The sequence below is a fragment of the Giraffa tippelskirchi genome, chromosome 3, assembly GCF_054371585.1.
Source record: "Giraffa tippelskirchi isolate mGirTip1 chromosome 3, T2T-mGirTip1v1.2.pri, whole genome shotgun sequence".
NCBI classification, from domain to species: Eukaryota; Metazoa; Chordata; class Mammalia; order Artiodactyla; family Giraffidae; genus Giraffa; species Giraffa tippelskirchi.
The window spans coordinates 113,460,866-113,475,229 of record NC_137277.1 but is presented as its reverse complement, the minus strand read 5'-3'; the positions used below and the strand labels follow the sequence as shown (position 1 = coordinate 113,475,229).

At 38.2% G+C, this 14,364-nt stretch overlaps 1 protein-coding gene across 50 annotated transcripts in view; it reads right to left on the bottom strand.

Annotated features, from left to right (window-relative positions):
- Nucleotides 1-14,364, bottom strand: part of QTMAN (queuosine-tRNA mannosyltransferase) — a 425,074-nt gene that overhangs the window by 301,709 nt on the left and 109,001 nt on the right. For 39 of the 50 annotated variants that reach the window (XM_081581735.1, XM_081581770.1, XM_081581727.1 and 36 more), the window contains one exon: nucleotides 6,499-6,703. The exons of 3 other annotated variants lie outside the window; for them this stretch is intronic. In XM_081581735.1, the coding sequence (XP_081437861.1) occupies nucleotides 6,499-6,677 (179 nt within the window). In that variant the 5' untranslated portion in view covers nucleotides 6,678-6,703. Of the gene's footprint in view, nucleotides 1-6,498; nucleotides 6,704-11,430; nucleotides 11,497-14,364 lie in introns of all 50 variants that reach the window. 8 more of the 50 variants (XM_081581746.1, XM_081581734.1, XM_081581772.1 and 5 more) reach the window with 1 other exon arrangement.

The following is a 14,364-nucleotide window of genomic DNA, read 5'->3' as shown; positions in this document are numbered from 1 at the left end:
CAATTATGATTTTTCATCCATTTAAGGATGTTTAGGGAATTTTTTTTTTGCCCTTTCCATTTCCTTCATTAAAAATAATGATTTTCTCTCCTTTGTAAAAGTGGAATAAAACATCTAGTTTGCTTTTAAAATAGAGTTGTCAAATTCCAAAGATTAAACATATAGAAGATTTACCCCACAGGTCTTTAAGGTACAGAGTCTGTTTAAAATAATATCGTACATAAAGATGCACTGTTACCTGGGGGCTGTATGGAATCTTCAATGTGAAATTTTATTTTATCTTTAAAATATGCTAGAAGGAGTATTAAGAACATCCACTTGAAGTTGCACTCTTGTGCTTAACTCTTTGGAAACAGTGAGTTCACAGTGCAAGCTACTAACTATACAAATACTTTTGAATTAGCAGTCAATGGTGAGAATAAACTACGAACTGCTTAACAAGAAAACTTTTTTTTCCCCTGCTACTGGAATATTTTACTTCTTGACAGCACTGAAGAAGAAACACAGAGAAAAGCAGAAAAGATACAGTCCGGAAACTCTCCTTTAGGATGCATTTTATATGGTTAATTTCCAGTTTTGCAATGAAGGATGTGCTAGAGTAATTTCAAAGTGTTAGTCATTCATGTATGTGTGCATGGCTTTGAAAACGAGAGAGAGAGGAGGGGAAAGCCAAAGAAAAATAGTGAAACAGAAACTGACTGAATGGTCAGTTATTTGGTTTACAGTATTACACTATTTTTGTAGCATTAGGTCAGTTATATTTTCAACATCAAATCCAGATGGTTTTATACTGTCAATCAGAGGAAAGTTCACTGAAATGAGATATTGTGAACAAAGCCCTAAGCACCATACAAATACTAGAAAGCTGCTGTGCACATTGCCTGGACACAAAAGCAGACAGGTAGAAAAAAAAGAGAGAGAGAGAGAATCCCACAGTTAGGCGTTACAGGATATGAAAGCTGGCTGGCTGGGCAACAGTGATGAGGAAAACTCTTGGCCAGTTCTCATAAAATGGAAGAGTCACATATGGGTCAGACTATGGGATGCTGTATCACACCTACTGTCACCATTGTCACAGTGTCAGAACATCATCCAAACTCCAAGAAGTGCATGCAACTGATAATGATATAAGGACAGTGAGCTGGGCAGTACTGGAATGCTACCTCCCGCCAAGTTTATAAGCCAAGTGGAGAACTTCACAGTATAGCAGTTTGAGGATAATTTGGGAATGGCAGGTATTGAGCATCCCAAACCAGAATGGTATCTGTCTTCATGAGTCTACCCTATGATTTTAAAAAAGGAAAACCTCACGAGAGGAAAATTCAAATGATGAGTGACTTCTATGGCTAAAAGCTAAAGAGACGTGCTCCAAAAAATGAGAAAATTCTCATTTGAAAAATTAGACAAAGTGGATAATTTCTTAGAAAAGCATAACTTGTAACACCTTACTAGAAATGAAATGGAAAATCTGAATGGAACTATAATCATTAAAGATATTGTTGCATTAACTAAAAAAAATCTCCCCATTAACAGACAGGGACTGGGTCCCCATGCAGGTTGGTTTATATCAGTGCTACCTTGTCTCTTTCAGACTTGTGTTACATGACATTAAGTGCTCAGTTTCTATTTCTTGTAGCCATATAAGTCCTAACTGATACTGATTATCATTATGAGTTTTCCTTTCTCTACTCCCAACCCTTGAACCTGGAACGATTTTTCATCTCCATTTTATACACACACACACACACACACACACACACTTGTTGTTGTTGTTTAGTCACTGAGTCATATCCAACACTTTTGTGACCTCACCGGGCTCCTCTGTCAATGGGATTTCCCAGGCAAGAACACTGGAGTGGACTGCCATTTCCTTATACAGGGGATCTTCCCAACCCAGAGGTCAAACCCACATCTCCTGCTTGGCAGGCAAATAATTTACCACTGAGCCACAAGGGAAGCCCATATGTTTGTGTGTATGTGTATGTGTTTTCAATTTCACTATTTTTTGCTCTTTTTATTTTTCCTTCCCAGTACTATGCCTAGATTCAAGTAAGAGGGGCCCTACCGCCCCTCGGCCATAAGCTTTAGAAAGTCCTGAATGTCACAATTTAAAAAATAATAATAATAATAAATCTATTAAAGATTATGTGGCTTTGTCACTTTAGATACAACCCACATTGTGACATGCAGTATGTTCACTATGACTCAATTCTGTTTTTTAGTATCCACAATAATTTCTTCTGTGACCCATGAATTATTTAGAATCATGCTTTTATTTCCTGACTTACAGGGTTTTGGAGGAACGTTTGTTAATGATTTCTCTACTGTTCACACTTCAGAATGATTTCATCTGAGGGGCGATGGGGGGTTGCTCGGGGCTTGCTGCCCACAGCTGCTTCTCCAGGCAAAGGGCTGACGAGACTGACAGCAGGAAGCTGACCAGGGCACACACAGCAGGAGAAAGGAGGGAGGGTGGGGCACCGCCAGCCTCTGCTACACTGATCCCCCGGCAACCATCTTCATTCATTTCCAGTGCACTCTTCCACTGTTCTGTTCTTGCTGCTGCTGCTGCTGCTGCTGCTGCTGCTAAGTCACTTCAGTCGTGTCCGACTCTTCGCGATCCCATGGACTACAGCCTACCAGGCTCCTCCGTCCATAGGATTGTCCAGGCAAGAGTACTGGAGTGGGGTGCCATTGCCTTCTCTGGTTCTGTTCTTAGAACCTCCTTTCTTGGTACAAGAAATAGCATCTAATAACATTATCTGTCACCTTACTTTTGGTCACTTGTCTTGGAGAGGGTCCGATAAGAGGATATGGAAAGCTTCCTAATTCAGGTTAACTCTGCCCAATATTTCATTTCAAGAATGTAACATATAACAACTCAGTTAACCTGTCCCCTTTATGAAAACTAAGCAACCACAGCTTCAAAGCCAGGTGACCACTCTAATTTCCACAACCCTCTACAGATGCTCTCTCACTGTGCTTGCTATGAACTTAAAAGGAAATGTATTTCATTTTACAAAATACATCTACATGTTTTAGACAAAGAGGGTTTTCAGAGGACTAAGGAGCTACAGCCTCGCAGCCCTTCATCAGACATTGTTGACAGCCCAGGTGTTTTGTCCTCCAATTGTCACCTCCCAGTTGTAGAGATCATAACCGCAGTCAAACACAGAGAAGGGCAGATGGCTTTCTCTTTTTATAAGTAAAAACATAAAACAAAAAAAAAAGGAAAAAAAAAAACTTAGTTGGAAGAAACCCAAGCAGCCATCTACTTAAATCAAAATTTGCCAGAATCCAACACCAGCTTCAAAGGAAAGCCTGGACAGTCTCCCAGAGAACAGGATCATCATGATTGACTTAGGCCTGTCAAGCTTTACTCCCAAGTGCTGGGTACTTAGCCACCCCAAAGAAAACTGATTCTGTCAACAAGGAAGAAGGGCAGTTAAGTGGGCAATGATCAGTATCTGCCACAATACCTCAGATGGAATTAAAATATAAGGGTAAGCATCAGAGAGTGAACAAAAAATGATTTTAAGAGTGATTCTTTCAGTTTAGTAAAGATGCTGCAGAAGGAAAAAAGAATGAAATATCTTTGATGCCTACTCTAGGTATATTTTAAGAAAGTAGAAATGCTTGATCCTGGGACAAATGACTCATACATTTCAGAACATGAAATTGAGGCCCGTCCTCAGAAACATTTTTCTGCAGTCTGTGAAGTTTCAAGAAGGCAAAGCTTTAATATAACCTAATAATTAGCAAACTACTCTTGAGAAAAATAAACCGTGGAGCTTTTGTAATCTGTAATAAAAATTAAACAGCTCTAAATGTGAATCATGATGTATTCCTTTCATCGTCAAGATAAAGCAGAATCGAACTGATTAATTAGGCTGGCGAATTTATTCTTTTACTAATAAAATATTACCCACATAACAAGTTTATAAAAACAATGACTACATGTACAGATGTTAAAAAACAATAACCTGTGTACCTACTTTCCAGGTCTTTCTCATCAGACACATTCCTACTAGTTAAGAGTAGTTTTTGCCCAGTATGCAATATTGGTGCTTACTCATTTTATCTCTATGAATTTTGGTGACTTCCTTTGACAAATGTACAAATAGGGTAAGCAAACAGAAATCAAGACGATTTCATATCTTTAAAAGTCTCTAGTGAATGAATGAAGTCGCTCAGTTGTGTCTGACTCTTTGCGACCCCATGGACTGTAGCCTACCAGGCTTCTCCATCCATGGGATTTTCCAGGCAATAGTACTGGACTGGGTTGCCATTTCCTTCTCCAGGGTATCTTCCCGACCCAGGGATGAAACCCAGGTCTCCTGTATTGTAGACAGATGCTTTACCATCTGAGCCACGAGGGAAGTCCCCCAAAAAAACTCTCTAGAGAGATCAGATTTATCTGATATAACAAAATGTCATTCTTACACTTCAATCTAGGGTTGAGTGAGCATATTTTTTTAACTTAGTATAAGTTTGCAAGCTGCTGCTATTTTTCTAAAAGTGTTCAAAAATATTATTTGGTAAAGAGTAGATAAATTAACCCTAGTCAAATATAACTGTAAGTTAGACTAGTGAGGTGTATCTTTTAGTGAAGTCTGATTAGATTAATAAATACCATTAACTGCAGCTTAAATGGCTGAGCTTGAAAGACCACAGATACCACTGATAGGACCGGGAGCTTATGGTTATCAGAAAATAAAACTCTACATTATCATATTCCAAAAATCTACCACCCAAATAAGACTGCTTCAAAAACAAATATGATGTTCATCCTAAAATGCTTCAGACCTCAAAGGGAGTAGGGAAGCCATGCACACAGAAATGTTTGTCTGCATGCTATCCATACACATATATTTGTGATACAATAATTCCATTCAGAAACTGTGTAAATGAAATGAAATCTAACAGCAGATAGAAAAATGTTTCATTTCAATGTTCAAATCACTTTACAAATGTATCATATCATTTGGTACGTATGAATGTATTATATCAAATGGTAATGTTAAATGAAAATGTTCCATAAAGCCAACCGGATAACTTGACCTTAAGTAATATAATGCAAATGGTGCTGCGAAAACACAATTAAATGAGATGTGAAAGCAACTATAAACAGTCAGATCTTAACACAGCAATAGGCTTGTCATTGCCCTTAAGATTTTTTATCGATACATGCATTGAAATTTCTAATACTACTAGTGAATCTACAATACTCATGTGGTGACATCAGAATATAAAACATTAAATTATGTAAGGAAAAATACACTTTAGATTAGAAAAATACAAAATTCTCAACATGCCCCCAGTTTTTACCTTTAAATTCCAAGCAACATGACTTGAGTGTTCACTGCTGTTTCATCTGACAATCTGAATTCTCAGAGGTGATGCATGGCTTTCATACACCAAATGGGCTATTTTCTGAATCCCCCAAATTACTACTAAGAACAGCAACCTACATTTAAATCTGAAGCTGCTGTCTCCCTTGTCACTGTTCCACCCTACAAGCAGCAGCAGATGGATACAGCTGCTAAAGCCAAGGTGGCTTAGCAGCTTGCAATGTGCCCTCACTCTAACAACCTGTCTCAAACTCCATTCATTATCAGTCTGGCACTCCTCACTCCTGCCGACATCAATGTAGCCCTAAACAGAAGAGTCCAGAGTGGTAAGAACATTGGATACGTAAACCACAGCAGGATAGCAGGATAATCATCCACTACTTAACCGTCAGGAGACACATGGCAATAGGGATGTTCCAGGGGGATTTCATTCTACTTGTTTCCTTAAAATGGAATCAGTAGTTCCCATTCAGCTTTTCGGTGTGTCTTATAAGACTTTCTAATAGGTCCCCTTAGTTCCCACTGCCTAACAATGCAAAATTCAAAACTGAGATCTGTGTCCCCAAATCTATTCATCCTTCCAGAGTAAGCAAAGGTGACCAACTTTATAAAGCGACCTCCAATTTGTCACAGTCGAAATCAACTTCTCCCCTTTTTATAATCTCCTGGCACTTGTATATCCATCTCTAACTGAATAGTCTTTAAAAGCCTGTGAGAGTCATATCCATTTTGGTCATATCCATCTTTCCAACCTTACCTCCTAGTACAGAGCAGACACCCTAAAACAGCATACTCACTCAATGAGGCATGAGAGGTTACAGAAGTAAAAAAAAACCAGCATGCACAAGATCAACTCTCATCTCAGGCCAAAAAAATGTCATCATACACCCACACGTGCATGTGATAAAAGGACAAGACAAATGAGAAGAGGCATGTAGGGTCTAAACGAGGCCACACTCCTACCAGTCAGGTGTCCTCAGAATGTCAATGTACCCGGCTGCTCTGCTGGGTCTACAGGAATAGCTACTGTAGTCATACTGACCAATTACACAGCTGGAGGAAATCTCACAGAGGCCAACAGAGTCGCAGGCTCCTTAGAACAGGTGCATTTGAAACAGGCTGGAGACGCAGCCTGGGCTTTAATTACCTGTAATGCTCACTGGTAGGAATATTCTGAGAGAAGTACAAAGCTGATGTCCTTGCTCTCCAGTGCCATTTCTTTGCAGGCAGGGTATAAAGGACAGAGTCTTCTAACTCTTCTTGAAGCAGATCCACCAGCTGTTTATGGGACCCACCATAGAATGCCTCAATGATGAGAATACTCATTGGCCCTTTTTAAACCTTCACAGATCCTAGATATAAAGAAAAAAAAAAAAAATCAAACATACATATATGTATGTATAATGGTTTTAAAATAAATATGTTCAAATATTATCTCCAAAAAGCAAATAAAATCATTTACAGACACATTTTTAAATAGGTTTACCCTTTTTTAATTTATTCTATGGTATCTTCCCTTTTTTAAATATTTATTTATTTATTCTTGGCTGCGTCAAATCTTAGTTGTGACATGTGGGATCTTTCATTGAGGTATGCAGGCTTCTCCCTCGTTGTGGCACGTGGGCTCAGGAGGCCTTCAGCATGTGGGATCTTAGTTCCCCAACCCAGGATCAAACCCATGCCACCTCACCAGAAGCTGGACCCCCAACCACTGACCAAGCAGGGAAGTCCTTGTTCCACTTTTTTTTAAAGTATGTGACATGAGATTTGTTTTTGGGAATCAATATTTTCATACCATTTATGTTCATAAGAGGAAAGAAAGATGCTTTATTTTTCTGATTTCTGTTTTCTTCATGTCCTAAGATTACTTCCAAATGACTCAGTTTCTTCTCCTATCCCACGAAGTTTAAAGTCCCCTCTTAATGTGACGCTTCATTTCCTAGATGGAATGGCAGTGACCCTGACTCAGTAACCTCAGCACTACCTTGGACTACACTTCTATCTGGACTGAGACAGTCACTGAACTCATGTCCTAACTAAGAATGGCACTACAAGAGTCCTTCATTTGTATGGCCCTTTCCAGTTCAGGAATTCTCTGATTCTGGAACTCTCATGTTAATCCATCTATCAATTCATCAGCTACCAGTACCTCCAATATTTAGAAGAACACATACTCATACTCAAATATCAACTCTCTAGTGTTAAAAATCTTTAGGATACAATTTCTTGAGATACTTGGCCACTTCCTCACTATTGCCAATATCCCACCCCCAAAGGAAGATGGAAAAAACAGGGTAAAGCCACATGCTTATGAACAGCAAAGTTTCTGCAATCTTTCTTTAAACAACAAAAGCATTACGAGTGATAAGTAACACTGCTACTAAAGATGTGGCAAAATTTTCTTCACAAAGAATTGGCTGTCAAGCAACTTTTTACTTTAATAATATGACTTTTGCTAATGTGCTCAGTGAAATAAAAATATATGTATGAATATAAAAACTTTTATATGCATTTCAAATTATATGCTATTTCCTATAAGAAGTAAACAAGAAATATCACTCAGTATATAACAACTACATTGTTTAAAAAATATTCCATGTTTGAATTCTCTTTTATGACTTAAGTAAACACCATTCATTAAGCAGCATATTGCTTTCCTTAATAATGCTGCTGCACAAAATTATTAGTCCCAAAAACTCAATGATGATCCTAAGAAAACTGTGCTTTACCTTGCTCAGTCAAGACAATGTCTGCTTAAACTGAATTTCAAAGCAGAAAGTCTCAAATGGTTCTCAAAGAAATAACTGAAGTGAAAAATCTTATTTCTTGATATCTAAACCATCCAATGAGCATTTTGGGGGAAGACATAGAAATGTATTTCACTTATATGCAAAATAGGAAGCAGTGTTCCTCATGTGGGAAAGGCATGAATCCTTGGGTCAGGATGATACAGGTTCGAAGGTCAGCTCTGTCACATCCTAGCTGTATGACCTTGAACAAGTTACCTAATATTGCAGGACTTAGTCCCACCTTCTCTAAAATGGGGATAATAGTACTAACCTCAGAGACGTGTTGTGAGGATAAAATTGAAGCACAGTAGCTGACAAACAGAGAAGGCGATGGCAACCCACTCCAGTACTCTTGCCTGGACAATCCCATGGATGGAGGAGCCTGGCGGGCTGCAGTCCATGGGGTAGCAAAGAGTCAGACACGACTGAGCAACTTCACTTTCACTTTTCACTTTCATACACTGGAGGAGGAAATGGCAGCCCACTCCAGTGTTCTTGCCTGGAGAATCCCAGGGACGGGAGCCTGGTGGGCTGCCATCTATGGGGTCGCCCAGAGTCAGACACGACTGAAGCGACTTAGCAGCAGCAGCTGACAAACAGTAATTAGGTACTTCCCAACCCGCCCCCCCTGCCCTGCACCATATTAGGCTAAACCAGCTTGTGGGTGTGTATGTTAGTCACTCAGTCATGTCCAATTCTTTGAGACTTCATGGACTATAGCCTGCCAGGCTCCCCTGTCCACAGGATTCTCCAGGCCAAGAATACTGGAGTGGGTTCCAATCCCTTCTTCAGGGGACTTTACTGACTCAGGGATCTAACTCGGGGTCTCTTGCATCCAAGCAGACTTCACTGTCTGAGCCACCAAGGAACTTAAGTAGCAAAGATAGAATCCTCCAGCATTTTAAAATCAGTTCTTTTCAATCACAGCTCCCTATTCATCAAGGAAAGGTGAACAGGCATTTGAAAGGCAGCAGGTGTTAGATTCAATGGATTAGATTTGACAGAGTACATGAAGAACTACGGACAGCAGTTTGTAACATTGTACAGGAGACAGGGATCAAGACCATCTCCAAGAAAAAGAAATGCAAAAAGGCAAAATGGTTGCCTGAGGAGGCCTTACAAATAGCTGAGAAAAGCAGAGAAGCAAAAGGCAAAGGAGAAAATGAAAGATATACCCATTTGAATGCAGAGTTTCAAAAAATAACAAGGAGAGATAAGAAAGCCTTCCTCAGTGATCAATCAAAGAAATAGAGGAAAACAATGAATAGGAAAGACTAGAGATCTCTTGAAGAAAATTAGAGATACCAAGGGAACATTTCATGCAAAGATGGGCTCGATAAAGGACAGAAATGATATGGACCTAATAGAAGCAGAAGATATTAAGAAGAGGTGGCAAGAATACACAGAAGAATTGTACAAAAAAGTTCTTCACAACCCAGACAATCACGATGGTGTGATCACTCACCTAGAGCCACACATCCTGGAATGTGAAGTCAAGTGGGCCTTAGGAAGCATCACTACAAACAAAGCTAGTGGAGACTAAAGAGTCTCTTGATGAGGATGAAAGAGGAGAGCAAAAAGCTGACTTGAAACTCAACATTCAAAAAACTAAGATCATGGCATCTGGTCCCATCACTTCATGGCCAATAGATGGGGAAACAATGGAAACAGTGGCAGACTTTATTTTTGGGGGGTTCCAAAATCACTGCAGATGCTCACTACAGCCATGAAGTTAAAAGATGCTTGCTCCTTGGAAGGAAAGCTATGACCAATCTAGAAAGCATATTAAAAAGCAGATACATTACTTTGCCAACAAAGGTCCATCTAGTCAAAGCTATGGTTTTTCCAGTAACCATGTAAGGATGTGAGAGTTGGACCATAAAGAAAGCTAGTGTCGAAGAATTGATGCTTTTGAACTGTGGTGTTGGAGAAGACTCTTGAGAGTCCCTTGGACCGCAACGAGATTCAAGCCAGTCCATCCTAAAGGAAATCAGTCCTGAATATTCATTGGAAGGACTGATGCTGAAGCTGAAACGCCAATACTTTGGCCACCTGATATGAAGAACTGACTCCTTGCAAAAGATCCTGATGCTGGGAAAGATTGAAGGCAGAAGGAGAAGGGGACAACAGAGGATGAGATGATTGGATGGCATCACTGACTCAATGGAAATGAGTTTGAGCAAGCTCCGAGAGTTGGTGATAGACAGGGAAGCCTGGCGTGCTAGAGTCCATGGGGTCGCAAAGAGTCGGACATGACTGAGTGACTGAACTTAACTGAACTGGGTGTTAACAATTCCTCTTCAGCAGCTTGTATCTCAAATATGAATTTGAGAGTACTGAAGATTTTGTGAAGAAGAAGTAAGCTCAGAGACTGAGCTATGCAGCTTAATTTTTTCAGGTTGTCTGGAGACCTCATCTGTATGATGCTATTTACAGTACATTAATAAACAGCCTCCAAAGTTAAACAAAATGATGGCCATTTGCCCTTCAAATGATGGAAACTTCTAAAAAGCAAAAGAGAAACCAATGAAAGGCAATTTTTAAAATCATATCAAGATTTTTGAGAAAAAATACAAGCAGTTTAACATTAATTTGTTTACTGCATCGCATGACACATATCTACTATCTTGCTTTATTTCCTCTGACCTAGTCACACTAAGGTGTATATGCTGTGCATATGCTTAAAACTCTCTAAGAGTTTCTTATAAAAATGACCTGAGATACTTCCCCAAGTGATAGAAGGCGATATAAACCACTCTAGAGAATATTCCACTCATATAATCTCAAAGCAACATTAATATTCGGGAAAAAAAAAGCATTCTGATTCTTCATTACTCTGCCCTTTTCCATGATTAATCTAGAGCACGTATCATGCCCTGCAGTTACAGATGTTTCTTACGGGTCTGAATCATGAGTTATCTGCAAACCATCCGCCTCTGTGGAGGCAGTGCGTGTAGGTGCCGCTGCAGATTCAAGACACTCAGTAAGCAGAACTGAACACCAAGCATGTGGGAGGGTGAAAAATAGAAAAGGGGAAAAAAGATTATAGTTATAGTAGATTTCCACCCCTTTAATAGCTCAGTTAGAAGAGTGAAATGTACAGGTTTGAACTAGCGTTTACTGAAACATTCTTCTAGTGGCCAAAGGGTGTGCCTGCATTTAGGGTATTTTTCGAGGGAAAGTAACTATGTCCTACCATCTCTGAAAACTATACTTAGTGGCTTTGATTCATGGAAATTTGTTCTGCTTGTTTTGTGGAGGCAGACATATCCTGGCAGTTCCTCACTTACTTCTACTGCAATGTTTGCGGCAAGAAGAAAATATGTTCTTCCCTTATAGTCTTCTTTAAGCACAACCTGGCAGAAAGATGATTCCCATTAGGTGCAAGCAAAAGAGGGGAAGCTGATTTTTAAACATAAGATTCAAACCAAATGTCATTATAGCACATTAAAGAACAGCTCAAATACTTTCACTGTGCTTGTTTTGTTTTAGAAACACTGCTGGAAACATATGAGCAGTAGTTTAAAAAAAAAAAAACAACACTGCGTTAAAAAAGAACCTTTGCTGTTATGCTGGAATTTACTAAAAGACAAAGGGAGTACACCATTTACCCATTTTAGCAATAATCTCAGAAAACTACAAATGGTCACCCTGACACTAGAGGTGCTCATGAGCACACCAGGGAAGTAATACAGACAATTTTGCACCCATATCAACGGCTACTGGAGAGTGAGTGTTTGGGAGCAGAAGCAACAGGGCCTCAACACTGAAAGTCCTGCTCCAGAGGATGAGAAGGTTCCCTCCATGGAAGGAGGCTGTGACCAGGTATTTGCCAAAAGATGCTGGTGAGCCTACAGGTAGCCAAATGTCTCACTGAGGTGCCTGGATTTATGAACCCATTAAAGTGTTAGTACAGGTACTACCACAGATGATAAGACCGAAACAATTAAGTGGAGTAAGTATATCAAAATTAGGAGTGCGGTATTTTAAAAGAAACCAACAAACAAAAAACTTCCTACATTGGAGAATAAACACCAAACAGAAAGCCCATGTCCTTTCTACATGACACTAGAATGATAATATTTTATGAGTAAATAGACAATCTGTTCATACTCCCTAAAAGAGCATGAAAAATGTCTCAGATAAGTTTTTAACAACTTTTAAGTTTTCCTGCTTAAATAAGTAAGCTTCGGTCCAAAAAAAGAAAAAAACCTCATCTTCAGCATATTTTATTCCCCAGTGACACCAGATGAATGAGAATCTGCTATACTATTAAAGCTTTATGAAAATTTAATTCATTATCAATACTATGATTTAATGATACATGGTTAAATGCTAAACATTAAATCAGCAATATAAAATGAGTCAAAGTGATAGCCTGGACATAGGAATTTTAAACCACTTCAAGTTTTATTTAAGATCATCAGAGGTCAAAATGATCTGAGAATTACCTACCTTTCAAAAAATTTACATTCACAATTAACAATGTGAGGGAATACAAAATGAAAAATTACGATAGTATTTCATATAAATATTTTGACCAAAATGAAAAGATGCCATTAGAGTCATTTCAATTAAAAATAATGCATTGATAAAATCACCAAGAACAAAAGTAGCCTGAAACCAATACTGAATATTTTAAAATTTGTATTAAAAACTTTTGTCATCATACCTGCATTTATTTTAAGCTTGACCCAATTTCTTTATTCACTAAGCCATGATCACTTTCAAGGTAAACTACAGTTCTGTCTACCTTCTCTAGCAGTTACAACTGCTGTGGTAGTTGAGTTTTTTTGCTGTTGTTGCTTTTAACAGTAATAGCTAAAGGAAATTTGCAATATGCCACTGACATCAAAAAAGATGTACTATGTATAAATATCTCATGTGGATTTTTAAAAACTAAACCTAAGTCACATTAGAATCCCATAACTAGCCCTCATATATGATGTCAGTGCAGTTACCTATAATATTCAAATAATTTTCCAACCAAATACCAAGTAACAATTTTAAATCAGAGGACCTGTTGTATTAAAATATTCCACAGACACCTTAGTGCTATTAGCTGTAGGAAGGTATGGTTTCAGTGATGAGGGTTTTAACGGTTTTAATCCCACACACATGAGAAATTGATTTCACAGGTTAATCCACATACGGCTTAATACCTTAAACTTCAATCAACTGCTGGAAATATATTTTCTATTTGCCTATACACAATATTTGGAAAGTTGAGCTTGGCAGAGCAAATATAGAGAGCTTAAATACAAAATGGAGTACATTGAGGAAAGTAGAATTTGAGTCGGATTTCCCAGTAGGTTATCAGAGATTTACCTGGTATTTTCTAACTGACCCTTTCCCTTCTTCCCTTCTGAACCTCCACCCACCAACTCCAACACACCCAGGTTCTATTTAAAAAGCAACCAGTAACCCAGCATAGTAAAATAGGGTAGCACTAAGAAAAAAGTTCATGTTACCTTCCAGCCCACTCACTTATTTTAATGATTCATCAGGGAAACCCCAGTTGTTAAAATATACCTGAAATCTCATTAAATAGTAAAAAAAATAAAAATAAAAAGCACAAAAAAATTTCTGCTTTGAAATATGTCATCAATGATTCCCCTAACAGAACCTATTGAGGGAAATATGCAGTAAAAATATATTTTGCTATTGAATAAAAAAGTTTCCTCAAAGTATTATAAAACATTCTATTATCACATGGGGGGAAAAGAGAGACAAGGATAAAGAGATCCTATGAAAAAGTTATTTTTTAAAATTTCATAAAAGTCATTCATAGCAAATACATCCTAACCTCTAAAGCCTCAATGTAATCTCTGAAGACTGATAAATAATCAGACATCAAATGCAGTGCAAAAAACTCACAATCCTAAAATTATAGGCACTGATAATATTATACATAAATAAAGAAAAGTCTGACTAACAGTAAGGCATGAAATCAGACCCTGAGCATTAGTTTGAATTGAAAATAATGCACAACAGAAACTGATCATTATTTCATTATTTGATCATGGAACATATAGCTTAACGTTTATAATAACTTGTACACGACTGTGTATTTAAATAGCAACATTTTTTCTAAGTCTTAAATTCATACTGAAAAAGATGTGGCAGAAAATTCTATTCTATTCCCCCACAAGGCTACAGATATTCTAATTCCATCAACTCTGACTTTTGTTTCTTATTGTGGTAACTAAGTGAGGATTTATGCA